Here is a 26,763-nt window from a genome sequence, read left to right as displayed (position 1 = left end):
CTGACAATTGTGCACAGTTTACAAATCGGCAGTTTAAAAGATTTGCTGAAACATGGGACTTTGCTTATATTATGAGTAGTCCTGAATGCCCACAATCAAGCGGCCTGGCTGAATGTACAGTTCAAGTGCAAAACGGCTGTTGGAAAAGTCTAAACAGGACAATACTGATATTTTTCTTAATCTGCTTAGGGAAACCTACCTCGCGACAATCCTCTTGTTTCACCTGCCCAGAGGTTAGTGTCGAGACAAACCAGAACCACACTGGCAATCAGTAAGAATTTGCTGGTTCCAAGTGCTAAAAATAATAAAACAGTAAAAGCTCAATTCCTAAAGAAGCGTTTCTCCCAAAAATCCTGCTATGACAAAATCAGCAAGCCTCTGAACATATTTAAAAGGAGAGATGCTGAGAATGCAGATAGCAAAAGGATTCAACCGAATTGGACTTTTTGAAACATTTGTGTGAAGAACCAAGCTCATACATAGTCACAAGGCATGGAATTCAGGCAGAATCGGAAACATTTGCTACTTGTGTCCGAGCCAGTGTTGCAACATTTTGCTTGTAACAGAGACTCTTAATTCTCAGAGTGATTTGTCCAGTGTTCCTGTTCCGGAGAATATTTTGTCAGTTCCTGAAAGTGTCCCCGAAAATCCTCGAACATTCCCCAGTGACTGTCCCTGTTGCTAAACCCAGTTCTAAGTATTGCATTACGAGGTTGGGTCGTATCTCAAGACCTAATACCAAATACACAGCAACTTGGACATTATTGTTATTGTTTGTATATATGTGTGTAATTTGCATGCTTGATTGTCATTTTCATTGCATAACAGAATAGTCACAGAGGGAGGATGTAGATCAGTGTGTTTGTACCATTCAGAGCCATTTCAGTCAGTGAGCACGTGCAAGCAAAAGTGCCATTTTGAGTGAGTAGCCAGAGTGAAAGCATGTATGTATATAGCAGTCAGTGTGTTTAGCTTAATGTTCCAGTCATCTATCCTGATATGTTTGTGTGTAGTAAACTACTCAAACGAACAGCCAGCCACATTGTCTTATTTGAATACACAAGACTAGTGACATCCAGGACCTCCTTCAAGTTGTTGTACAGTACCCCGTAGTCATGTGGTACATCAACAAGCAAGGGGGACAAAGTTGTACCCTCTTTGCAGACTAGCTATATAAACTTGGGATATATCTTTGCAAGACGGTCTCACTCTAGAGGCATGCCAGTTTCAGTCAGAGAAAAATTGTGTTGCAGACTACCAGAGCAGGACAAGGATAGACCCTCATGAATGGAAACTGGATCAGGGGTCTTCCAAGATTTGATCCCTCTATGAAGAGTTCCTCATGTAGACCAACTTGCCTCATTTCTGAGCAATCAGCTGACAAGATTTTGCTCCAAGACACCATGCAAGAAGGCCTGTAAAACAGATGTTTTTTTTTTTTTTTTTTTTTTCCCTTGGACAGGAATGTTCCTGTATGCTTTTCCATCCTTTCCACTGATAATCCAGGGTGCCTCTCAAGATTGAGAACGAATCCCCCAAGATCATTGTGGTGACTCCCTTCTGGCTCGGGCAACAATGATTCTTTCTTCCTTTTGGAAATGGTCAGGGCTGTTTACCCAAAGTTTCCTCATGTCCCCTCTTTGGAATCTTAATTTTATGTTACAGAAGCTAACACTTGCTCCATTTGAAAAAGCTAACCAGGCTGACTTGAAATTCTTAACAAGGACAGTAGTTTTACTTATTGATTTGACCTCTGCAAGAAAGGTGTCTGAATTACAAACTCTTATTGTGAGTCAACCCTACATTTCCCTGGGGACAGGGTTTCTTTGATGATCCTTCTTTAATGCCTAAAAGTAGTATCTGCGTTTACTTTAAGGCGGTCTCTCCATCTCCATGTTTCCTTTCCTTAACCAAATATGAGGCTTAAGCCAAAATTCACTAGGCGGTCCACTCGAATAGTGGCCTTGCGTGTACCCTAATCTCTTGCTTGCTAAGATAGCCACATCGGTGGATCAACAAAATCTCAGCAAATCTGAAGCTTGGAATGTTAGGAAACCTATGTCGTCCAAACCAGCAAGTTGAAAGAGGTACTGAGCAGCTACTAACCAAAGGAAAAAATCATTAGATAGTATCCCAGTCCTAGTAAAATTCTTCCTCATTCTTAAATGCTTCTACAGTGAAAGAAATATGCGAGTCGTCATTCCATGTTAAATTCTTCCTCTTTATTAATTCAGGTAGGTGAGCGCAATTCTGTTACACTGAGGAATCAAGGTTGCAAGGTTACCTAGCTGATGTGTATTACAATAAGGCTGTTTGCAAAGTATCCCTAATAACAATTTAAAACGGTGAGTAAACATGTCAAATGGCATACCAAATCTGTGAAAATTTACAGAAAAATCTAGCAAGGCTAGAGTTTTCACTGTGTGATTCCTTAAAAGTCCTTGCATTAGAGACTCATAGGAAATATGCAAGATATTTATTTAGAACAGTGATTTCTCTTAGAGATAGATAGAAATAGCCAGATTGGTCTAGCTGTTTTCTATATTTGTCAACTGTTCTACGGTATTATTTTAAAGCATTTTCCTGTGATTTCTGAACTCTTGATTAGCACTGTGTTGAATTTATAAGATTTGTCTTGTTTTTATTAATTATTGTTAAATATGTTTAAACCTTTTAACTGTGGCTGTTTTGTGTAAAGGTAATTTAAGCTCTTAGAGTACATTGCATGTATTTGGTGATACTGTCCAAGCCACTCCAATAGCTTTAGCCCTGGGTCACACTTACTATTTGGATAACAGTAATATTACACAGTGAAATTGGCCATCCTTTGGAAAGGACCTTATTGGTAGCTGATAATAGTAGTTGGTGGCAGTGATTACTACTTTATAGCCTGGCAGGAGAGGGCATAGCTGGAGAACCTGTGCCACCCTTCCCCAGGAGTGTCTGTGTGTTTGTATATAAACCAAATCTCAAAAGTGTGTTTGTGTGTGTGTGTGTCAGCTACTTGGGCAGGAACACTAAGCACTGGTTGGAGAAAGAGGGTGCTGGAGGTTTTGGCTTGACTACTCGGCTGAGATCTGAACCCTATAGCTGTGCCAGTGGGGAGTCTTATTGGGGATCTGGAGAGAAAGGGAGAAACCAGCCCCAGACTGATTGAGATCTCTGTGTGCTCTTAAGGGAAATTGTACTTTACTGTGTGTGTGCTTGTTATCCTTCCCGATGTGCATGCCTCTCTCTGGTGCTAGTGGTGAGGATTGAGGCTCCTTGATTACTGGGCCAGTGTGAGGGCATCACAGTATTCACCACAACAAAACTGTTCCAGACAGGGTCAAGGCTCACTCTACCAGGGACTTGGCTTTATCTACAGCTTTTTGAAAGGGTTGGATTCTAGAAGTATTCTAGATGCAGTAACTTGTTCCTCTGTACATACTTTTATAAATCACTTTAAGCTGGATTCCTTCCCTAGGTCTAGATCAGGCTTGCTAGGACCCTTCTCCACAGGTTCCTGGACTGTTCTTTTTCCACCTTCTAAAATTTGTAAACCATGTTAATCTATCCCCTATAGTTTAGCCTAATCCAGCAGTGATCCAGCAGTGATCATGGTGATGAATGTAGTACAGTTGTGTAAGTAAATGTATCATAACCGTTGATGTTTGAATGATCACTGCTGCAGTAGCCTCTTGTTCCCTCCCTCTCTCCATTCCTCCTGTTTCTTGTGTTATTGCCAGGATGAGGACTTTTATTTTTTGTTCCTAGCATTGTGTTTTCATGGTTCAGCTTCCCTCTCTCTGTTGGCATGAAATGTCTGAAGGGTATGGCACCCAAACCTGTCTTTTTTTAGTCAAGTTAGCTCGAGCTGACTAATGGTTTTAGTGTGAAGAAGATTCCTTGAAGTTTTGGAAGCTGGCTGACCGTTATATCCTTGCAGGATGTAACCCATATAGCTTAGGCTACTGGAGCAGTGACCATTCGAATGTCGACTGCTATGGTAAGTTTACTTACAGAAATGTACTTTCTTGCAGTTAAATGATTGATTTGTGATGCTGGGCATTGGTTAAACTGTACCAGGAACTTGAAGTCTTGCAGCAACCTGAATACTGGAAAGTTGGCTGAGGAAAGTGGATTCAGTGGGAGAGTGCTACTTTACTTCTGGGAGGGGCCTGGTAGATAATGGGGACTAGACCCAGAGAAGGACAGACAAATTAGAGGGTTAGGGCTTAGCAACTCTTTTTTTCTGTAGGTCATGGGATCACACAAGAATTAGTCCTCTGTATTATGGACTTCAAGTTTTATTTTCCTGATTTTTAACAGAAGGGAGAGAAAACGTGAAATAAATCCTTCCCCCGTTACATATTTGATGGCAAAAGGGGCCATTGTGACTGCCACACCCTCGCCATTCATGTCAAGCAACTCTGACTACTGTCCCACTGAACTTTTTCAGGAACCCCACCCAACTGGGATACTTGATGGGCATAAGGTAGCAAGGGCCGATTCAGATAGTTGACTGTATAGGCACTCGGGGCTCAAGAACCTTTGTGAGTTTAGGGGCTTAATAAAGCTTCCTAACAGTAGGAAGAAAATATTTTTTTCTTTTTGTGAATTTCTTCTTTTGTCTTCTGATTTTTAAGAGAAAATACTTGAAAATACCAACACAGACTAAAACAGAATAGAGGATGTTGTACCGAAATCCACTGTTTAGGTTATTTTTGCCTCATGCTTTCTGACTACCAAACCTTCTCTTGACAGAGTCCATTCACTCCTTTGCTATGGGGATTTCACCTGGAACTGATGCTGGAGCTGTCGCGGGGGGTCAGTCTGGAAGCTATTTGCTGATGTCAATGGCCTAACCCCCACCCTCCTAGTTAGAGGGACGAGTGAACTGCATTACGGCGGTGTTCTACAATGCCCTCCCCTTGCAAGTGTATGCCTCTGCATGCTCGGTCTGAAGTCCACCCATTGGGGCTTGGTGAGCCTAACATCTGTACCCAGGCCACCTTTCTGCATTGGCCTTGGACTTCCTTCTCTGAGGGATAACTTGTGTGTGTCTGTGCGTGTCTGTGTGTGTGTCTGTGTGTCAGCGTCAGCTCCATCTGTCTCCACTATTCTCTTCTCCCAGGATAGGCCTGCTTTCCTGTTTGCCAGCAGTCAAGCATCCGACCTGCTAGTCGGTCTGTGGTTGTCTGGGTTGTAGTCGGTGCTCGTCCACCAAAGCTGATAAAACCAAGTGTTTTTCTGCAGTATTATTGTAGTGTAGTCTTTGAGTTAATTTACAAACTGCAAGGGGAAGTGGATGCAGTCTAAGGGACTTTGCACTCCCACTTAAGAAACCCTTTCCTTTTGATATTTTCATTGGCTGTTTCGGTGTGTTGGTGTTTCTGCATTTTTTTCAGGTGCAGCCATCTTAACACTGTTCAGTAAACCTGTCTGTTATTATAGTTTTCTTAAGCAATAACCCATGGCCGGGTGTGGGCAATGCTGAATTTACCTGTGGTTGGTGTGGTTTGATAACAAGGATGAAGTCTGAGTGACCAAAGACAACTGTGGGTAAATCCAGCATTACCCACACCCAGGAGTAGGTTATTGCTATTATACAATGACATTATTTAAGAAAGAAATTACCTTTCTTAAATATGTCTGTATAACAGGGCTCTACTGTTCCTCTGTGTTGTTTCCCCTGTTCTGCATTTTCTGATGCATGTGTATAGGACTTGCATTTCCATGCTTGCACAGTACATCAGTGCTGTTCAACAGAAGCAGCTAAGAAAAAAAGAATCTCTGTTGCATTTTGTTTTTAATAGTATGAGGCAAAAAAATCTAGACATTTTTCAAAAATACTGATAGTTCAGAGGTACGACAATGTGCCGAGATTTAAGAAGGGATAGTTAAGAAATTGTAGTTTTCTTTACTTTTTCAGAACATACCTGATTTTTCTTGTATTTGGTCTGCCCTCCGTTGTATACATCGGTAGATAATTTTGGCCACTCAATGGTACTTCACTGGCGGGATTTTTTTTCTATTGGCATGTGTGCTATTTACAACGGGCACGCTGTTGGGGCTGGCCAATCAGTGTGCACATTTATTAGTACTAATGAGAAGTCCTTGCATAATTCCTGTTTTATCTTTATTCACATCACTGAGCTCTTCGTATGACTTAAAACGGTCTGCTTTGTACAGTCATGTGGCATATTTTAGTAACATACTGCTGTGAGTGCTTGGCTTTCTAGGATTTCACAAGAGCTAATCTAGCCACTGGATAAATGCTGCATGTATTCAGCACTTATGTCAAGTATGTTTGATAGTTATGTCCCTATTATGTGATGGCAGGCACATAAATTATCATGCATGCAGTTTTCGGACCACCACTTCCTATTACTTGAATTACAAGTGTGCTGTAGAATTTCGGTCCTGGAATAATTTGGGCTACTGCTTTTATTGCCTGTTCCTCAATTAGGCTTTCTATTCTTGAATGATGATGAACCTCACTTTTTAATAATGTGAGCTTTCAGAAGATGTATTTAGATGCTGTTTTTTATTTATGATGAATTTAAATCACTTAGTTATGACATGGATTGTGACTGAAAAGTGTTGTTTGACCAGTTCACAAAATATCCAGATTTACAGCTTGCATATGGGAAAGTGTAGTAGTGGTTTAGATGCAACGTACATTACTCTCTATACACAGTAGAATGTTTGTGTGCATTAAGGTATGTTTTCTTTCTAGACTTTGTTTGTGATTCTAGGTGCTGAGCAAGGAAGAGCAGGTGCTGGCTGCCAAAAATGAGTACAACTTTGACCATCCAGATGCATTTGACTTTGAGTTGCTGATCAACACCATCAGGAAGCTGAAAAAGGGGAAGAGTGTCAAAGTCCCTGTTTATGACTTCACCACACATAGTCGAAGAAAAGACTGGGTATGACTTTTAATCGCTGTAATAGGTAGTTAAAGCAGTTGACGGTATATTAAATTAAAAATATAACACTTTGTTTTACAGCACAATAAACCACTCCCTTGCCTGATAAAAAGTGTGTGTGTGTGTGTGTGTGTGTGTGTGTGTGTGTGTATATATGTATGTATGTATATATATATATATATATATATATATGTGTGTGTGTGTGTGTGTGTGTGTGTGTGTGTGTGTATGTATGTATGTATGTATATATATATATATATATATATATATATATATATATATATATATATATATTTAGAAAGCTTGTGAGGAAACTATTTTTGTTTTACTTGGATCGCTTATCTGTGTACTTAATAAAGGATCTTCGAATGGAAACAGGCTGCCTGCCTTGCTTGGGTTACTTTCGAATACTTAGTAATTCTGTATTTATTCTTCTTTCGGCTTTTCCCGGTTAGGGGTCACCACAGTGGATTACTGGTCTACTCATGACTGGCAGTGGAGTTTTATGGTATCGAGTTGCCAGCCCAGAGCCCAACCTTCTACGGAAGGCACACACACGCATGCACTCATGCCTAGGGCCAGTTTAGAGTGTCCAATCCATCTACAGCATGTCTTTGGGATGTGGGAGGAAACCCACATGACCACAGGGAGGACATGCAGACTCTGCACAGAAGGCACCCCAGCCGAGGATTGAACCGGAGAACCTCTTGCTGTGAGGCGACATTGTTAATCGCTGCACCACCGTGGCTGCCTCACTTAGTAATTCTGTACAATATTTCAAATTATATATATTTTTTTATTTTTTTGACTTAAGAGTTTGTTCGCTACTTCTACTACTATTGTCTGATCCGATTAATGTACAGTGATTAACTAGAGATATATGGACTGAAAATCTTCCACACACACAAGTTTCTTACACTATTTTGTTTAAATTAAAAATATCCTTGCAACAAATTGACCTTCTGTAAGTGATAAGGCAGTCTGGCTTGTGCATGGCATAGATCAATGCCAGCACAAGATGATTATGAGCAACTAACTCAAAACTGTAATATCTGTACCATGTGTACCCCTGAACACCTTCTTGCATTTAATCAAAATAGACATTTTTTTAACATATATGTTCTTAAGGTTTTTTTATGTGGTACTTGTATTTATTTCTGTATTTAATCGTCAGAGGAAGGACTACTTTATGACATGTTTAAAGGTGCTGTACACCTGCTGGTATTAACATTCCTGTATTACCCTTCCTTTGTCTTTTTAGATGAGTATATAAACTACTAAGAGGTAGAATGTTTGGCTTAAATATAAATTGCTGTTTTTATGGGGAATGCTCTTCTGAAAACATTCACATGGGATTGAACTACATGGTGGTCTACAAACTGGTAAAGTGCTTTTGTGGAGTTTTGGTCCCTTTCTGGCTGAATAACTGCATTCCTACTTTATCTTGTGTAATTAGTAAATTGCTCATTTTCTTTTAGTTTGTTTTCCCAACACTCAAAGCTTGACTTGTAGATCTTGGAAATGTTTACTATGAGCACAGCTTCATAGCGCTTCCGAGGTCTGCTGAAGAGGATGTTTTTTCACATGTACACACACACACACACACACACATACGCACACACATACGCACACACATACGCACACACACACACACACACACACACACACACACACACACACACACACACACACAGAGTAAAGGGGACTCTTTTATAAGCCAGGTGCTGGGTTAGAGGCATCACTGAAGGGAAGATGTTTTCTTCATGTTTCACTGTTGCAGTCATTACATTTGGGTAATCTGCTGGCAGGTTGCCCTCAGTTGGCCTGAATTCCAAAGTCTTGGGTCCTGCGTCGGTTGCTGTCTTCTCTTCCATGACATCAGGTCGTCAGGGGCATAAAACATGCAGCTGGCGCCATTTTCTTTAGTCTTTCTTGCCACGCGGTGCCCGAAGCAGAAGCATTTTCGCAAGTGCCGGTCGGCCGACTACTGAAAAATTAGAGTTTTGAGTTTCAGAACCGAAGCCTTCACTAAAGTTAAGTACCCCATTGGGGAAACTTTTTTTTCTTGCTTTTTACTGATGTCAGAAAAAGTTAATAATTGTATTACTTGTGGGAAGCAAATAACTCATAAGGATTTCCATTTGTACTGTATTCCTTGCCTAGACCCTGATCACAACGTGCCTGGCTGTCGGTTTTGTGCTAGATTTAACCAACACACTATTAAGCATTGGTATATTTTTGCATCAAAGTATTTTGGAAACAGATTTAACTACCCTGAAATGTCATCGGATAGCAATCCGACTACCGGAGTACATAAACGCAAAGAAAAGGACAGAGAAAGGCAATCGAGATCCAAGACCGGCGAAGCTTCTCCTAAACCAGTCGCCGGTACTCAGTGAGGCGCTTTCGCAGCCCCTGATACCCGCTACCTTCGAGTCGCAGGCCTCTACCGACACCCATGCCGCAATTTACTTAAGGTTTTGGACCGATGGATGTATCTCCCTCGGATGGGTCCGGAGCCGCTGAGCAGGCACCAGCTTCTGAGGGTGTATTCAGACCTCAACATTTGTATATCAAACCGACAACAGCTGCAAAACGAAAGACAAAAGCAACTTCTAAAACTAAAAAACTGACGCATGAGACACGTGCACAAGGCTTCTATGCCTAAAAAACAGATGATCAAAACGGCTGAAGACCTTATTACTTTGATCAGGGGTACCCATCCCCCTCCAGATAAGAGGCCTAGGCAAGACACTGATTATGAATCTTCAGATCAGGTTTCTATTTCTTCTGATTCCTATTCTGATCAGGAATAGTCTATACCTCCCTATGAGGATTCTGATGCTGAGGAGTCTTTTCCATCTGCATCTCCTCTTGAGGATTATTCATTTGGAGAAACCTTGCATACTTTGAGGGAGCATTTTCACTGGGAGAGTCAAGATTTTTCGGAATCAAAAAAGAGGCTCAGAGATTTCTTTCTCCATCAGCACAAGCCTTTAGCTACCCCCCCTGTTTTAGACATTGTGGATGATGTGTTTTCAGAGGCAAGCTTGACTCCTGACTCCTTACCTCCGGCTCCCAGTAAGCCTGACTGATATTACAGGGTACCTGACTCTCATAAATTTTTATTTAGAAACCCTGCTGCTGATCCTGAAACCATTTCACAGGGTCCAAAGGGAGTTAAGGCCTCACCAGCAAAAAATCCTACACCCTCTGACAGAGATTCAAGGGCACTAGACAGATGGGGGAAAAAGGTTTATACATCTGCAACCTTGACAATCAGGGCCTTAAACTGCCAATTTCATATGATTAAGTACCAACAACATGTTATGGGATTGCTGAAACAGAAAATTATGTTGATTTCAGAATGTGCAGAAAATAAGGAATTGCAGGAATTATTGCATGCAGCTGAACAAGTTGGAAAGCATACTTTTTAATGTGGTTTTGATTCCTTAGAGGCCTCCTGCAGGGCCGCAGTTACTGGATCTGTGATTAGGAGGCATGCCTGGTTAAAGGAACAAAATTTGCCTGATCATGTTAAAGCTAAATTGCTAGATGCACCTTTACAGCATGAATTCTCTGTTTGGTATTAAGTCAGAAGAGGTTCTAAAGAAAATGGAAGACAAAGCTAAGTCTATGCAAACTGCTAGATTTCTAACATGTGCAGCCACCAAGATTCAGTAGACACTGGCCTACAAAAAATTGGTCCTTTCCTGTGTCAGACAGAGCTCAAAGGGGCAAATCCAGACACCCTAAGGGTTCCAGATACCAGGTGCAAGATTCATACAGGTCAAAGCAATGGGGCGCTTCCACCTCAAAATCTGGAGGAGATAAAGCGCAAACCTACAGAAAGCAATCCCAATGACTTCCCTCTGCCTACACCAAGCATTTATCTTTTGGCAGCACCCATAGGGGGAAAATTAGCACTTTTTGCTCAAAATTGGCAGTGAATAGGCCAGGACAAGTGGGTACTAAACATTGTATCACAGGGATACAGATTCCATTTCCACACTCTGCCAATGGCAAATGGTTGGCCAGATCTGCCAAAAAATCAATGGGCAAAGGCACAGAAACAGGTTATGTCCCTCATGGATATGGAGGCCATTCAGACAGTGCTACAACAGGAAAAAGGACAAGGTTTTTTACTCTACTGTTCTTGGTACCCAGAAAGGACAAGGCCTGGCGGCCAATACTGGATTTATTGATTTTTTGAACACATACCTGGGTATTCCAAAATTCAAAATGCTGACTTTGCAGCAGCTTCTGCCCATGCTGGGCAAGAATGGTTGGCTGGTGACCTTAGACCTAAAAGAGGCATACCTGCATGTCCCAAGACAATTGTGCAGAAGATACCTCAGATTCAAGATTAAGCCAATGCATTACCAATTCTCTGCACTGCCCTTTGGCTTATCTACTGTGCCCAGGGTCTTTAAAAAGTGCCTGGCACCAGTAATTGCATTTTACAGACAAAGAAGTATACAATTATATCCTTACTTGGACGACTGTCTCATTCAAGCAGAGAACAAGGACACTCTTCTTCGACACCTGGCATTTGTGAGAAGGCTTCTATAACATGCCTAGGGTACACAATAAACGAAAAGAAATCACAACTGGTACCCTCTCAAAAGATAACCTTCCTGGGTGCAAGCTTAGATACAACTGCCCAGATGGCTTACCTCACGCCAGACAAGCAAAGGCAACTGACTACTTACTTCAAACTGATGGCAACAAAAACCCAGTCTTCTGCAAGACAAATTCTGCAGGCTCTGGGCTTCATGGCATCCTGCATCCTACTAATTCCATATGCAAGACTGCATATGAGGAAACTTCAGTGGTACCTAAAAAGTTTATGGGGTCAACATTCACAGAGTCTGGAAACAATGATTCCTCTCATACCCTGCCTACAACAGGAGTTTCTGTGGTGGGCAAAGACCTGTCACCAAAACATGGGACTGCCCTTCACTCTACCCCCTGCCAGCCAAACCTTAACAACAGACGCATCAGATTATGCCTGGGGGGCCCACATGGCAGGAAGATGCATTCAGGGCTTATGGACACCAAAACAAATTAATCGACATAACAACCAGAAAGAGATGCTACCTGTTCAAAATGCTCTAACAGCCTTCAAGGACTTGCTTCATCCAGGACAACTACTGATAAAGACGGACAACACCACAGTCATGTGGTATATAAACAAGCAAGGGGGCACATACTCATACCCCCTTTGCAGATTAGCCATGGCACTGTGGGACACAGCGTTGACCTACCAAATGCATCTTCAAGCTCAATTCCTGCCAGGAAAACAAAACACTCTGGCAGACGATTTAAGCAGAAACCTTATGGATCCTCACGAGTGGAAACTAAATCCACAAGTCTTCAACATAACGGAGAAATGGGGGAGCCCAGACATAGATCTATTTGCTTCTCAAAATTATCAGTTGAAAAGATTCTGCACAAGGACTTATCACAGACAAGCATGGAAAGTGGACGCCCTATCCTTCAGTTGGAAAAACCTATTTGTATACGCCTTTCCTCCTCTGCCTCTTCTACCCAAGGTCCTCCTAAAAGTCAGACAAGAGAAGCCAAAGATGATATTAATTGCCCCGGACTGGCCCCGCCAATACTGGTACCCAATCCTAAGGAACTTGTCTCGATACCCAGCTTGGACCTTACCTCAAAGACCACAACTACTTTCCCAGCAAAACAATCAGATCCTGCACAATCAACTACAGACTCTGAACCTGGCAGTGTGGCTAATCATGTAGTCATACAAACAACACCTCTCAGTAAAGCTGTGATGGATGTCATTTTGGAAGCCAGAAGGCCTAGTACTAGAAAATCTTATGCTGAGAAATGGAAGAGATTCTGTGCTTGGAATCCAGCACAAGGAACTGATGCAGCAGAACCAAATATGCCTCAGATATTACAATACTTGACTGAGATGCTTGACAAAGGCCTATCTTTCTCATCAATCAAAATCCATGCCTCTGCCATTTCGGCTCATTGCAATACAGAGCTACCGATCTTTTCTCATCCTTTACTAAAGCAGCATCTTAGAAGAGCCAAAAATGTAAGGCGTCCTAGAAGATCACCATTACCTGCATGGGACCTCAATTATGTGTTGGAAAAGCTCACCCTGCCTCCATTTGAACCAGCTGCAACTGCTCACCCTGCCTCTATTTGAACCAGCTGCTACTGTTGTTTTAAAGTTCTTATCATGGAAAACCGCTCTGATGCTAGCAATTACTTCAGCAAGAAGAGTTTCAGAGCTACAGGCCCTCATGGCTGTAGAGCCTTTTATCATATTTTACCCAGACAGGGTGTCTCTGAGGACAAATCCTACTTTTATGCCTAAGGTGGTTTCCAGTGTGGCCCTTAACCAAACAATTCATCTGCCAACTTTCTATCCAAAGCCGCAGAACAAGGGGGAAAGAATTCTGCATTCCTTGGACGTACGCAGACAGCTAAGATTCTACTTGAGCAGGACTAAAGCTGTAAGAAAAACTGAGCAATTACTAGTGTCATATGCTGCAGGATCAGAAGGAAAGGCTATTTCAAAGCAGGCAATTTCAAAGTGGATAAGTCACTGTATCCGTTTCTGCTACTTGCACCATAGTAAACCTGTGCCCAAGGGCATTATGTCTCATTCCATCAGAGCTGCAGCTACTTCAGCAGCCTTTCTCAGCGGAATACAAACCAAAGACATTCTAGAGGCTGCTACTTGGAGTTCCGATTACAGCTTTACAAAGCATTACCATTTTCCTCTTTACTCTAAGTCCAGGGCAGGCTTTGCCACTGCAGTGCTGCAGGGCCTTATAGCTGCACCTAATGCTGTTTAGCTCCAGCCCCCCAACCATAGCTTTGGGATTCTACCCAAATGTAATGATTGCAACAGTGAAACACTGAGAACATAGTACAGTTGTGTACACTTACCATAAATGTAGATGTTCGAGTGTATTCACTGTTGCAGTCCAGGTTGCCCTCCCACCATCTCCCTGTCATGTATTTGCTTGTAGACGAAGGTAAAGTTTATATTGATGCATAATATATATATATATATATATATATATATATATATATATATATATATGTGTATATATATATATATATATATATATATATATATATATATATATATATATATATATCTATATATATATATATATATATATATATATATATATATATATAATATATATATATATATATATATATATATATATATATATATATATATATATATATATGTATAATATATATATATATATATATATATATATATATATATATATATATATATATATATAAATTGGCTACCTTTTTGGGGGCACCTGACATCGGGAGCAAGAAAAACTAAAGAAAATGGCGTTTGCTGCATGTTTTATACCCCTGATGACCTGACGTCATGGAAGAAAAGACAGCAATCAATGCAGGACCCAAGACTTTGGAATTCAGGCCGACTGAGGGCAACCTGCCAGCAGATTACCCAAATGTAATGACTGCAACAGTGAATACACTTGAACATCTACATTTATGGTAAGTGTACACAACTGTACTGTGCTGGGTTACAGAAGCATCACTGATTGCATCAGTGGTTTTCTTAATGGGCATTGAAAGTTGCCGGGAAGATTTACCATGCAGCTAAAGAAATAGTTGTAAACTTGAAATTGCAAGTAATAGCTGAATGTTTTTAACGCATGTGACTATTGAGCGATAACCACAGAAACTGTACATTTTATTTATTTATTTTTTTTAATTTTGGGGTCCATTTCAGATTTCTAATTCTAAAAACAAGTGCTTTGTGATAAGAGTACAAATATATGCATATGTGTACAAATAAAATGCTAACTGGCTAGTTTAAATGGTCCATTTGGTAAGTACCGAATAACCGTGGCTACCATTGGTATAGCCACAGAAGCTATGCATGTTACTTATCAGCACAGCTGGTCAATGCTGAAGTTTCCTATGGCAGAGGGTTAGGGTTCAAAGCCTTTTGTCTAGAAGGTGGAGCAGTGGGTTAAGACTTTGAGTTGTAAATGTTCATCATTATCACTGCCTCAGTGCCATTTTGGGTTATATGCCAAAGTAACCCAGTAGTGTCCAGCTTTCAAAAGCTCCGACTCCTTTCCCAGTCTCTTCTGTGACAGCTGATTGAGAATATCCTGAGAGGGAAGCCTCACGGGAGTGAGTGTTCAAGTTTTTTCGCTTCCACATGTTCCTGCGTGATAACATGGGAAGCATACTTTAAATTTTTGTATTTCTTTTAAATGTGTCCAGATGTGAAGAAGGCTAAAACAGATGCTGTTTGGTTCATGTCACAGTTGCACACCTCCAACACATAGAATTGACTCAGGATCTTTGTTCTCTGTGTGAGATTTAAAATTATTTGCGGGTATACTTCCATGTAAAATTTCTAAATGTCCAAGACTTGGCTGCATGTTTTTGTAGTTGACACATCCAGTCCCTTGTGGCCAAATCAGTTTTCTTGTTTAACAGATTTTGCCACTTCCGCATTATTGCTGTATATCCATTTATTGTATGAGTTTTCAGCGCTCTTCTTACCCTACTTACTAGTTCTGTAACAAAGGAACCCTCACTTCCGTCATCTAACATGCTGGCTGCTCTTTTTTCAAGGGCTGTATTTTTTATAATTTCATCCAAACCCTAATGCTGTCCTGTTACTAATGGTTCATTATACTGTAACCTTGGCATGTTTTGCAATAGGTTCATAGGTTCATACTAGGCTATCTGCCCTAGGGCATTTATAAGCCTAGCCCATAGATATGTGGCTTTCGCCACCCCTTTAGTTTGAATAAAACTATGCCTATTATTTTGCTGTGCCTCTGTCAAGCAGTGACACTGAAGTAATCCCTGGGGTATATCTGCGATCTCCCATCCATTGGTCAAGATTCCTCTTGAACAAGGCCAGCGAGGTGCTCTGCCTCACATGTACCGGGATTTTGTTCCACAGCATAGGGAGTCTCTGGGTGATGAATCTGTCCCTCCAGCACGTCCTATTAATAACCGTGTCAAGGTTTAAGTCTCCCGCCCTTGTGGTTCTTAGGGATCTAGATTTTTTGAGGTGAAGCATATTCATCAAATCTGGGTTTGACATGGCCTTATATGTCAGGCACAGGTCACCTCTGAGCAAGCGGTATGAGACTGAATAGAGCTGGAGTTCTTTCAGTCGGGCAGCATAAGACATATTTTGAGACCCTTTATCCTCTTGGTGAGGAACTTTTGGGGCCTTTCCAGCTGCTGCAGGTGTCGGGTCAGATACATTCCGAATGGGGCATTGTACTCAATCATAGGTCTAATGAGTGATGAGTACAGGGGACGATGACCTCCCTTGATCTAGATGTGAATCCCTTCATGATCAGGTGGGCAATGTAGAAGGTTTTCCTGACTACTTTAGCAACATGAGTGTCAAACAAAGGCTAGTGTCAACCTGGGTCCCCAGGTCCCTGATCACTTCTTCTGTGCTCAGTGGATTGCCACCTATATGGTAGCTAGGGGTAACCTTGTTTTCGAAGGGTATGACTATGCATTTCTTGGCGTTTAACTTTAGGCCATGGCTCTGGCACCAGTTATCCGTTTCTGTGAGGCCCTTCTGAAGGATATCTGTGTCAGAAGTGTTTTCGACTATGGCCCAGTTTGCAGTCATCTGCAAACTTTGTCAGCCATAACCCTCCTGTGTTTGCTTGTACTTCAGAAAAGTAGATGCCGAACAAGAGTGGACCCAGGATTGAGCCCTGTGGTACACCACTTGTGACAGGCTTTGAGTCTGACATGGCTCCAGCAACTCTGACCCTGTGGGTTCTGTCACTTAGCCAGTTTGCAACCCATCTTGTGATGTATGGGTTTACATTCAAGCTGATGAGTTTTTCGATGATACCTGAGTGGGGTATTGTGTCGAAGGCCTTTGCCAGGTCGAGGTAGGCTGTATGGACTGCCTTTCCCTCATCAATGGCCTTGGTGACTGTTTCGAAAAAGTCAACCAGGTTTAAAAGGCATGCTCTGCCTTTGACAAAGCCAAACTGGGTTGGATCCAAAGTCTGCAAGTTCCCTATGTCTTTATTTATGAGTTCCATTATGATCCTCTCCATGGCTTTGCAGATAAGGCTTGTTAAGCTAGTGGGACGGTAATTTCCAGGTGGTGGAGGCACTGCCCTTGTGAAATGGACCACAGTCGCGTGCGCCACTCCTTGGGCAATGCGTATCCTGAGGTGATGCTAAGATTAAACAGCTGTCCTAACTGTGGGTTTAATTCCTCATTGAGTTCGTGGAGCACACAGCCGGGGACACCATCCGGTCCCATGGATGCTGTGTTTTTTGCCTTGGAGAGAGCAGTTCTCACCTGGGCGTTGGAGATGTTTGGGGGGATACAATCCTCTGGTATAGATATCTCTCCTTTTGGGGGGGGGGGGAGTTTGCACTGAACCTGTCAGCCAGTATGTTGGCAATGTGTGTAGGTTCAGTAATCTTCACATCATTTTGGACTAATTCTGAGCATATCTGGGAGTTTCCTCCTAGGTTTCTAACATAGCTAAAGAAGGCTTTGAGTAATGTTTACCACTGGCTCAGGGGCCTTAAAGGAGACCACACTAGTTTTTAGAAGTGTGAAGTCGGCTTTTGAGAAGTTTTTCACTGTGGTCTTTTTTATTTCAGGTTGGGGCGGGATGAGGACCTCCAGCGAGATTAGTTTATGATCTGATCTCACCAGTGAGGGGTATACTTCCGATGTTGAACATTGTGAACCCATGTTTGTGGTGATGAGATCAAGTATGTTTTCTCCTCTTGTGGGGATGGTGACTAGTTGTTCCATGGCATTTGAGTTTATGAATTCCAGGAACCTTTGGGCTAGAGAGTTTGGGCTTGAGTAGTGTTCCCAGTCTATATTAGGGTGAAGTCACCTAGTATGATGGTGTTTGGAGATACATTTATCCCCTCCAGTGTTTTCAGGAAGGCCGTGTGAGGTTCCTGAGTTTGAGAGGGTGGCCTGTAACATGCTACAAATTGCAGAGCAGTCTTGCCTATGGTTAATTGCACCTGGATGGTCTCCGATGCATCGTGCGTTGCCACCAACCTTGAGGTGTGGGTGTCCTTTATGAATATGGACACCCCCCTCCTTTTTTGGTGTTGTCCGCATTTTGGGGCCGGAACGCATGATATGAGGTGAAACCTGATAGTGCTGGGGTGCTCTCGGGAGCCTTGAACCAGGTTTCTGTCACAGCACAGACATCGATGTTCTCCATACTGAGAAGGGCCTCGAGTGTGTGCATCTTGAGATTGAGACTTCTGGCATTGAGCAGCATTACTCTTAGTTTTTTTTCCTTTTTTGTGTTCTAGCGTGGTAGGTTTAGAATTTGAGCCTTGCCTAAAAAAGGCACTATGGGGGTTCTGAGTGTGTCATCCATCGGGAAGAGACATTAAGTTAAGGCCCCGTCTACCTGAGTTGGTGGTAGCTCAGGTGGCTGTAAAAGATCCCATGGCACCTAACAAAAAGAGTAGGGGTCCTTTATTGAAGTATAAAAAGAACATTTATTTATAGTATATTTATATGTTTTCATATATTTACAAATGTACAAATATATAGGTATACAAATTTACATGTTTATAATTTCCTTTACAGAGGATAATAAATGTTCATCTCTATTAGACACCCACTCCTTTTTCTACAATCGCCATCTGATTTTACTCGGTATTGTTGCTAAAATCCATTTACCAACATCATTTCATTTATTCTTTAATTTTATATAACTCATGACGTAAAATAACTTTAGTCTTTTAATATTTTTCTTCTATTTTTATAATATCCATACTTAATCATATTCTTGCTATTTTATCCACTTCTTTTTATCTTTGAAAAAAATCTTCTTTACAGTTTTCCCCATAACTTTTATTTATTTATTTTATTTTTATTTTACATTTGTTGACCGGGATAGTCCGACTGGATGCATGTCCATTTTCAGCGGAGGCCCGGGGAGAAAAGCTCCAAGGGTAAGCAGATACAGCATTACATATTACAAACAGACTATTTACAGAGATTACATAAGTAAGCAATTTAAACAAGTTCCACAGGTTACAGTTAATCCTGAGCACGTCAGGATTAAATTAAATTACACAGTAAACTGGTTAATGGGTTTTTACACATTCTAGAGAGAGTTAGCCAGGCTTGATACATTGACATAGCCAGTTAAGTGACAAATGTTGTTTGAGTCTAGTTTTAAATTGACCTAAGGTGGAAAGTAAGGTAATATCAGCTGGAAGGGAGTTCCAGGATCTACTTACAGAGTTTGCAAAGAGACAGTCACCGGCTGTGTTATTAATTTTGCTAGTCTGAATTAGTAGTTTGTTAGAACTTTGTGTTACTCTTTACATTGAGAAACACACTTTCCGTAATTTCTTCTTCTTTACAATGTAAACACATTCTATCACTTTTCTTTTTTATATGGAATATTTCCTTTTACTGGTACTTTATTTATTACTAGTCTTCACAAAATATCTTGACATTCTGCTTTCTGATTACACCATTTGCTTATTTTAGCTTTCATTTTTTCATTTGTAGGATTTTTCCCATGACTTTGCATAGTAATGTTTTATCATTATGTTCTTGTACTGTACTTTTCTAGCTTTTTGTATCATCAATTTTTATTTTCCACAAAATTTTTCTTGGTAACATTTTATTTATTCATTTATACACTCTCTCTCTTTTACTCTTTACCATACCCCAAAATGTATTGTACTTTTATTTCTACAAGTTTACTACTAATCTCCCATTTTTTTTTCATTTAGCCACGTTAACACTTTGTACAAATTTAATGAAGCAGCATATGCTACTGGGTTAATTAACTCTAAACCTTCTTCCTATTTATTTACATACAAAACTCTTCTTTTTACTGGGTTTAATCTAAAACCCCATTTAGTGGGTTTAATCTAGAGCACCATATAAATTAAAAATGAATTCCTTTTTAAGTACTGTTGGTAACATAAATACGTTTACTTGTTAAGTATGCTATTTTTCCCAACCATATTGAATTTATCAAGTAAGCCTTTTTTCTGAATAATAATTTATATGTTCTTCAGAAAAGATAGGTTTGTTTTTATTTCTTCTGTTTTTTCCTTTGAATTCTGTGTCTTTATTCTCAAATTTTATACCGAGCACAAACATTCATTCATTATTAAATAGTATATACGGTCTTTGCTACATCACCTAAAATTTTACGGTTCTCTTTATTTAAAGCCATCCCTATCAGCTCTAATATCATCCACCATTCAGACCAGTTTTTATAAAATGTTCTCATAGTAATATGATCTTTCCATAACCGTGACTAATCTGTTTCCTTCTTCATGCCATGCTTTCTTGTTTATTCTTTTTATTTCTTTGCCTATTTTATACATTCTTTGTTTTCCTTTATCGCCAGTTATATTGCAGGATGATCTGAAAATCCTGTTTTCAACTATCTCTCCTTTTCTTATAACTCAGCTTTCTGATACTATAAAATCTATTTCAGTTCTATACATGCTATTTTTGTAAGTCCATGAATTTTTGTCCCAAAGTTTTAACTTACCACATTTTATAACATTTTTCTTGTATCTTTTATGCTCCCCTCTTAAATCACAACTAAAGCCTCCTGTTATAATCATATTAATCACTACATAGTTTAAAATCTGATGGTCAGTTTTCCATTTCTTTGCAGTTAGTATAAGCTTATAATTGTATGTACTTGCTCTTTCCATTAAAAAATCTGCAATGCTTAATCTTCCCATTTTTGCTAAGGTTGCATTTAATATCGTACTGTATTTCTGCTGAATGTAGCTATTTCAGAACATCTCTCATTTCCCAAATTCCAGATTCTCTCTCCTCACCACAGTTTGTTTTTGTAATAGGATCATAGGAGATTACTAGGCTATTGACCCGGAAGTCATTTTAAGACCAGCTGTTTCATCCCAATGTAATACCATAGAAATGCTAGTCGATACCCAAGATTGTATTTAGTGATGACTGCCCATGTCCAGGAGGGTTGTGGGCTGCATCCCCAGTAAGAAATTACAGTGCCCCATCCACTCATCCAGATTCCTCTTGAAAAATGTCATACAGGTGCTCTGTTTCACATGAATCAGTAGCCTGTTCCAAAGATGCGGCAGTCGCTGGAAGAGAAGTCTGTACCCCAGCATGTCATATTTAAGTCACAGGCCATATTTAGGTCCCTAAAAAGGGTAGCTGAAGTCCTGTTTGATTTACAGATATGCAGCAAGTTCATTAGGTTTGGGTCTTGGATTGCTCTGTAGGCCAGACATAAGTCTTCTCTAAGAAGTCTGTACGATGTGGAGTATAGTAATAGGGACTTCAGTTGGCCTGTGTAAGGTGTAAAACACATGCTGGAGCCCCTTGATCTTCATCTGAGGTCTCTCTAATTGCTGCAGGTGCTTAGTACATACAGTACATGCCAAACCGGGAGTTGTACTCAATTATGGGCTGGATAAGTGCAGAGTATAGGGAGGTTATAACTTATTTTGCTCTTGAGGCGATGCCTTTACTAATAGTGTGCTAAGTAGAAAGCTTTCCTTACTACAGTAGACACATGGTGGTCTATGTTAAGATCACAGTCAACTTGTGATCCCAGGTCCTTGCCACTTCATGGGTACTTACGGTATTGTTAATTTGATAGTGTGAGGGGATGTTGTTTGTGCCGAAGGGAATGATGGTGCATTTCTTTATATTCAGTTTGAGACCATGACTAAAACACCAGTCGATGTTTTTCGTGTTTCACTGTTGCAGTCATCACTTGTGGGTTATCCCTGCTGTGGTAGCTCTCGGCCGGCCCGAATACCAGAGTCAATGTTTTTGTGTGCCGGCTGCTGTCACCTGTAGTCTGATGTCAGGTCATCAGTGCTATAAAGCATGGCAGCTGACACCATTACCCCATTCTGTCGTACTATGGAGCCGTAGCAGAAGCAGTTCACACGAGTGCCGGTTGGTCACTACCAGAAGTCAAATTTCAGCAGAAAACGTCTAAAGCTAAGTACCCTGTTGGGGACCCTTTTATCTTGCTCTAACCGATGTCCAGAAAAGTTAACAATTGTCTTGTCTGAGGAAAGCAGATCTCACACCAAGACTTTCATTCTTACTGCATTACTTGTTTAGGCCCAGACCACGACGTCCCTCTTTGCTGGTTCTGTGCCCTCTTTAATGCGAGATCCATTCGCCATAGAGCTCTTTTTGTAGACAGTTGTGTTCATATTCCATCTTTGAATTTCGATATGGCGTCCGTCAGCCAACAATCCACTGACATTCCAAATAAACGTAAAGATAGACAGACCACACAAGGATAAGCCTTCCGACGACGCTACTGCTAAGCAAGTCGGCAGTTCTCCGGAATTCAGTGAGGCGCTTTCGCAGCCCCTGATGCCCGACTTGCTTTCTATGCAGGCCTCTGCCGAGACCCTTTCAGAGTCCGGTATGCTGCAGAAATCTTCTTCGTCTTCCGAGCCTTTGGCTGTCTCTGCCTTGGTTGGGTCAGGAGCCACGACTCTGGCACTGGCTTCCGAGGAGGCCATTCGCACTACCGATTCTAGACAAAAACAGACATCTTCTTTTTCGACTACCGTTTCTCAGAGACTGACAGATTCTCTCAGGACTTGAAGCCAGGCCACTCCTTGGAAATCTGCTTCTAGCCATCGTCTTGCTACTGCTCCCCCACCCCAAGCTCAAATGCTTAAAATAGTGGAGGATCTCATCTCCTTTATTTGAGATGCTCAAGCCCACACTCTGAAAAGGAAAAGGGTTCCTTCTCCAGAAATTGACAGACTGAGAGTCTGAGGAATCTGATTATTCTGCCTTTGAAGAGGACCAACAGCCTTTAACTGTTTGAGGATTCAAATGCAGAGGAATCTATCCCCTCTGCCTCCCCTCCAGAGGACCTCTCCTTCGGGGACACCCTTCACTCCCTCAGGGAACATGTTCAATGGGAATCTCAGGACTACCCACAGTCAAAGAAATGACTTAGAGTTTCTGGACCTGCCCCAGTACAGACCCCTGGCCATCCCACCTATTCTAGAAGTGGTGGATGATAATTTCCTTAAATCCAGTTTAGCCCCTAATGCCCTGCCTCCTGCTCCAGCTAAACTGGACGGGTACTACAGAATACCAGATTCTCGCAAATACCTGTACAGGAACCCTGCTGCAGACCCAGAGGTCATTACACAGGGATCCAAAGGAGCGAAGACTAGTTCTGCCAAGTATCCTCTTCTTTCTGACAAAGACTCCAGAGCTCTGGACAGATGGTGTAAGAAAGTATACACCTCTGCAACCTTGGCTATCAGAGGACTCTGCTGCCAGTTCCATATGTTAAAATATCAACAACACACTTTGGAACAATTAAAACAGAAGATTGCTACCTCTCCTGATGGTGCCAGCTCAAAAGAGCTGGCAGAATTACTACACTCTGCTTGTCAAGTGGCCAAGCACTCATTACAATGTGGATATGATGCCCTAGAAGCCTCTAGCAGGGCAGCAGTGACAGGATCTGTTATTAGACGACATGCATGGCTGAAGGAAAAACCTCTCCCTGATCATCTCAAGTCTGAACTTATTGATGCACCCCTAGATAAGGTATGTCTGTTTGGGGGGAAAAAGCAGACAAGATGCTCAAAAACATGGAAGACCAAGCAAAATCTATGCAAACAGTAAAAGATTACTTACAAGTTCAACCACCCAGATTTAGTAGGAACTTCCCCTCTAAGCACTGGGCATTCCCTGCATCCAGCAGACAGGACCAAAGTAAGCCCCCCAGGGTCAGTACATCCAGGCCCCCTATCCCAGGGCCAGCAAAGAAGCAAACCATGGACCACTTCCATCTCTAAGGCAGGAGTTCTAAGCCAAGCTTCTATAGTAAGCACTCACAATGACTCTCCCTCCCCCCTCTGCCCTCCTTTCACTCCTCTAAAACTAGGAGGAAGCCTCACCCTCTTCAAGGACAATTGCGTTTCTATAACCAAGGACCAATGGGTATTAAAAATAATTTCTCAGGGATAGAGATTCTCCTTCAGCAAACTCCCAATTCCAAGAGGGTACCCAGACCTTCACCCAAACCAGTGGGCAGAGGCATTAAAACGGGTAAAAACCCTAATATCCCTGGGGGCAGTAGAACCTGTTACTCCGGATCAAACAGGAAAAGGTTTTTACTCCAGACTATTCCTTGTTCCCAGAAAAGAGTGCACTTGGTGCCCCCATCCTGGATCTATCCAAACTGAACACCTCTTTTTTTGGTCTCCAGATTCAAAATGCTAACCTTGCAGCAGCTCCTGCCTATGCCTGCACAAAATGCCTGGCTGGTGACAATAGACCTAAAAGATGCCTACCTCCGCATCCCCATCAGGGAATCTTGCAGAAAATTCTTGCGCTTCAGAGCAGCAATCAGCACTTTCAGTTTTCTGCACTGCCCTTTGGCTTATCTACTGCTCCCAGAGTATTTGCCAGATGCTTGGCCCCAGCTATAGCATTCTGCAGACCGAGAAATATACAGATTTACCCTTACCTGGATGACTGCCTCATGCAGGTGAAGAGCAAAGAAAAGTTGCTCCAGGATCTTCTCTTTTTCAAAAAACTCCTAACTTCCTAGGGTTCACTATCAATGAGAAAAAAATCAAAGCAAAACCCCACCAGGAAAATTGTTTTCCTGGGAGCTGTGCTAGACACAGCAACCCTAATGGCCTTCTTACTAATCTAAGGGGGTGACGAAAGACAACATATTCTGGCTAGGCTTATAAATGCCTTCGGGCAGATAACCTAGTACCTACCTATGAACCTATCCCCAGAAAAGCAGAGTTTCCTGCCTCTCTACTTCACCCAGCTGGCTTCCAGAAGTCACCTCACTGCGAGGAAGTTCCTGCAAGCCCTGGGATACATGGCATTTTGCATCCTTGTCATACCTCTCGCCAAGCTTCTCATGAGAAAGCTTCAGTGGTACTTAAAGAACCTTTGGTATCACCACTCTCAGGCCCTAGAGAATACTCTCCCACTGATCCCTTGTATAAGGGACGAATTTCTCTGGTGGGCAGAGGCCTGTGCCATGAACAAGGGTCCTCCCTTCATCCTCCACCCTTCCGGCCAGACAATCACCACCAGCACCTCAGACAGCTTGGGGCACTCTCACCTAGCAGGCAGGTGTACCAAAGGTCTTTGGAAGACCCAGCGACTTCACTTGCACATCAACCAGAAAGAAATGATGGCAGGGCAAAACACTCTGATTTCCTTCCAACCCTATCTCAGGCCAGGGGTCCTCCTTATAAAAACGGAGACAACACAGTAATGTGGTACATCAACAAGTAGGGGGGCACTCAGTCTTACCCCCTGTGCAGGTTAGCCATGAATCTGTGGCTTACAGCCACCTCCATGGGGGTACATCTAATTGACCAATACTTACCAGGGATCAACAACACACTGGCAGACCAACCTGAGCAGAAACTTACTGGACCCTCACGAGTGGCAGCTCCACAGAGAAATCTTTCTGCAAATCACCCAGGAATGGGGGACCCCAGAGGTGGACCTCTTTGCCTTACACTTCAACCACCAGCTGCACAAGTTTTGTACCAGGGAGTATCACCTCCTAGCATGGAAGGTGAATGCCTTGATCTTCCCCTGGAGCTCCCTCTTTGTGTACGCATACCCTCCTCTGTCCCTTCTTTCCAAGGTTCTGATCAAAATAAGAGAGGAGAGACCAAAGGCTATCCTCATTGCTCCAGATTGGCCCAGACAGCATTGGTACCCCTTTCTATGCAGTCTGACCTTACAACCCCCCCCCCCCCCAAGCTGCTTCCCCTAAGGTCAGACCTCTTGTCCCAGGAGCGGGGGAAGGTACTGCACCCAGACCTACAGACTCTCAAACTTTCAGCATGTTCATACACTAAAAACTAACAAGAAGTCACTGTTAAGCAAACAGGTCCTGGGCGTCATCACAGATGCCAGAAGGCCCAGCACAAGAAAATCTTATGCAGGAAAATGGAAAATATTCTGCTCCTGGAAACAATCAAAAGGGGGGGCAGTACCTCCCAACCTTCCATCCCTCTCATCCTGGATTACTTAGCATAGTTGCTCAATAGTGGCCTCTCCTTCTCTATTAAAATCCATGCCTAGGCCATCTCTGCCATTATGATTCAGACCCACACCTCTTCTCTCATCCTTTTATTAAGTAATTTTTCAGGAGGGGCTTCTAATATCAGGCCTCCCAGAAGGCCTCCTACTCTACCCTGGGACCTGAATTGTGTGTTAGAGAAACTAACCTTATCTGCTTTCGAACCTGCCCCTTCAACAGAATTGAAATACCTCTCCTGGAAGACTGTCTTCCTACTGGCTATCACCTCAGCCAGAAGGGTCTCAGAACTTCAAGCTGTCATGGCTGTCAAGCCCTTCAAAATTTTCCATGCAGACAGAGTCTTCCTGAGGACTAATCCCTCCTTTATGCCCAAGGTGGTATCTGATGTCACCCTTAACCAGGCCATACACCTTCCCACCTTCTTTCCCAACCCTCAAAACAAGGGGAAAAGAATTCTACACTCACTAGACATGCACAAACAACTCGGACACTGTCTGGACTGCACTAAGACATTCAGAAAAACTGACCAGCTTCTTGTAAGCTTTGCCCCAGGGGCAGAGGGGAGCCCATCTCCAAACAAACCATTTCCAAATGGATTTCACACTGTATCCATTTTTGCTACAGACTACATGGGAAACCCATCCCTAAGTCACTCCGTACCCACTCCACTAGGGCACTAGGGCATCCTCCACTTCCACTGCCTTCCTCAGAGGAGTACCTACCAGGGTAATATTGGAAGCGGCCACCTGGACCTC

The 26,763-nt window shown here is 42.1% G+C and overlaps 1 protein-coding gene across 1 annotated transcript in view; it reads left to right on the top strand.

Annotated features, from left to right (window-relative positions):
• The window catches only part of LOC122805378 (uridine-cytidine kinase-like 1), a 1,023,926-nt gene that overhangs the window by 72,135 nt on the left and 925,028 nt on the right, over nucleotides 1-26,763 (top strand). Inside the window, exon 4 of the mRNA XM_044075479.1 lies at nucleotides 6,741-6,911. Within this exon, the coding sequence (XP_043931414.1) occupies nucleotides 6,741-6,911 (171 nt within the window). The remainder of the gene's footprint in view (nucleotides 1-6,740; nucleotides 6,912-26,763) is intronic.

Source organism: Protopterus annectens, chromosome 6.part1 (genome assembly GCF_019279795.1).
Source record: "Protopterus annectens isolate FY-2018-M chromosome 6.part1, PAN1.0, whole genome shotgun sequence".
In the NCBI taxonomy this organism is placed as follows: domain Eukaryota; kingdom Metazoa; phylum Chordata; order Ceratodontiformes; family Protopteridae; genus Protopterus; species Protopterus annectens.
The sequence above is the reverse complement of the archived record's forward strand: the minus strand, read 5'-3'. Positions and strand labels throughout refer to the sequence as shown.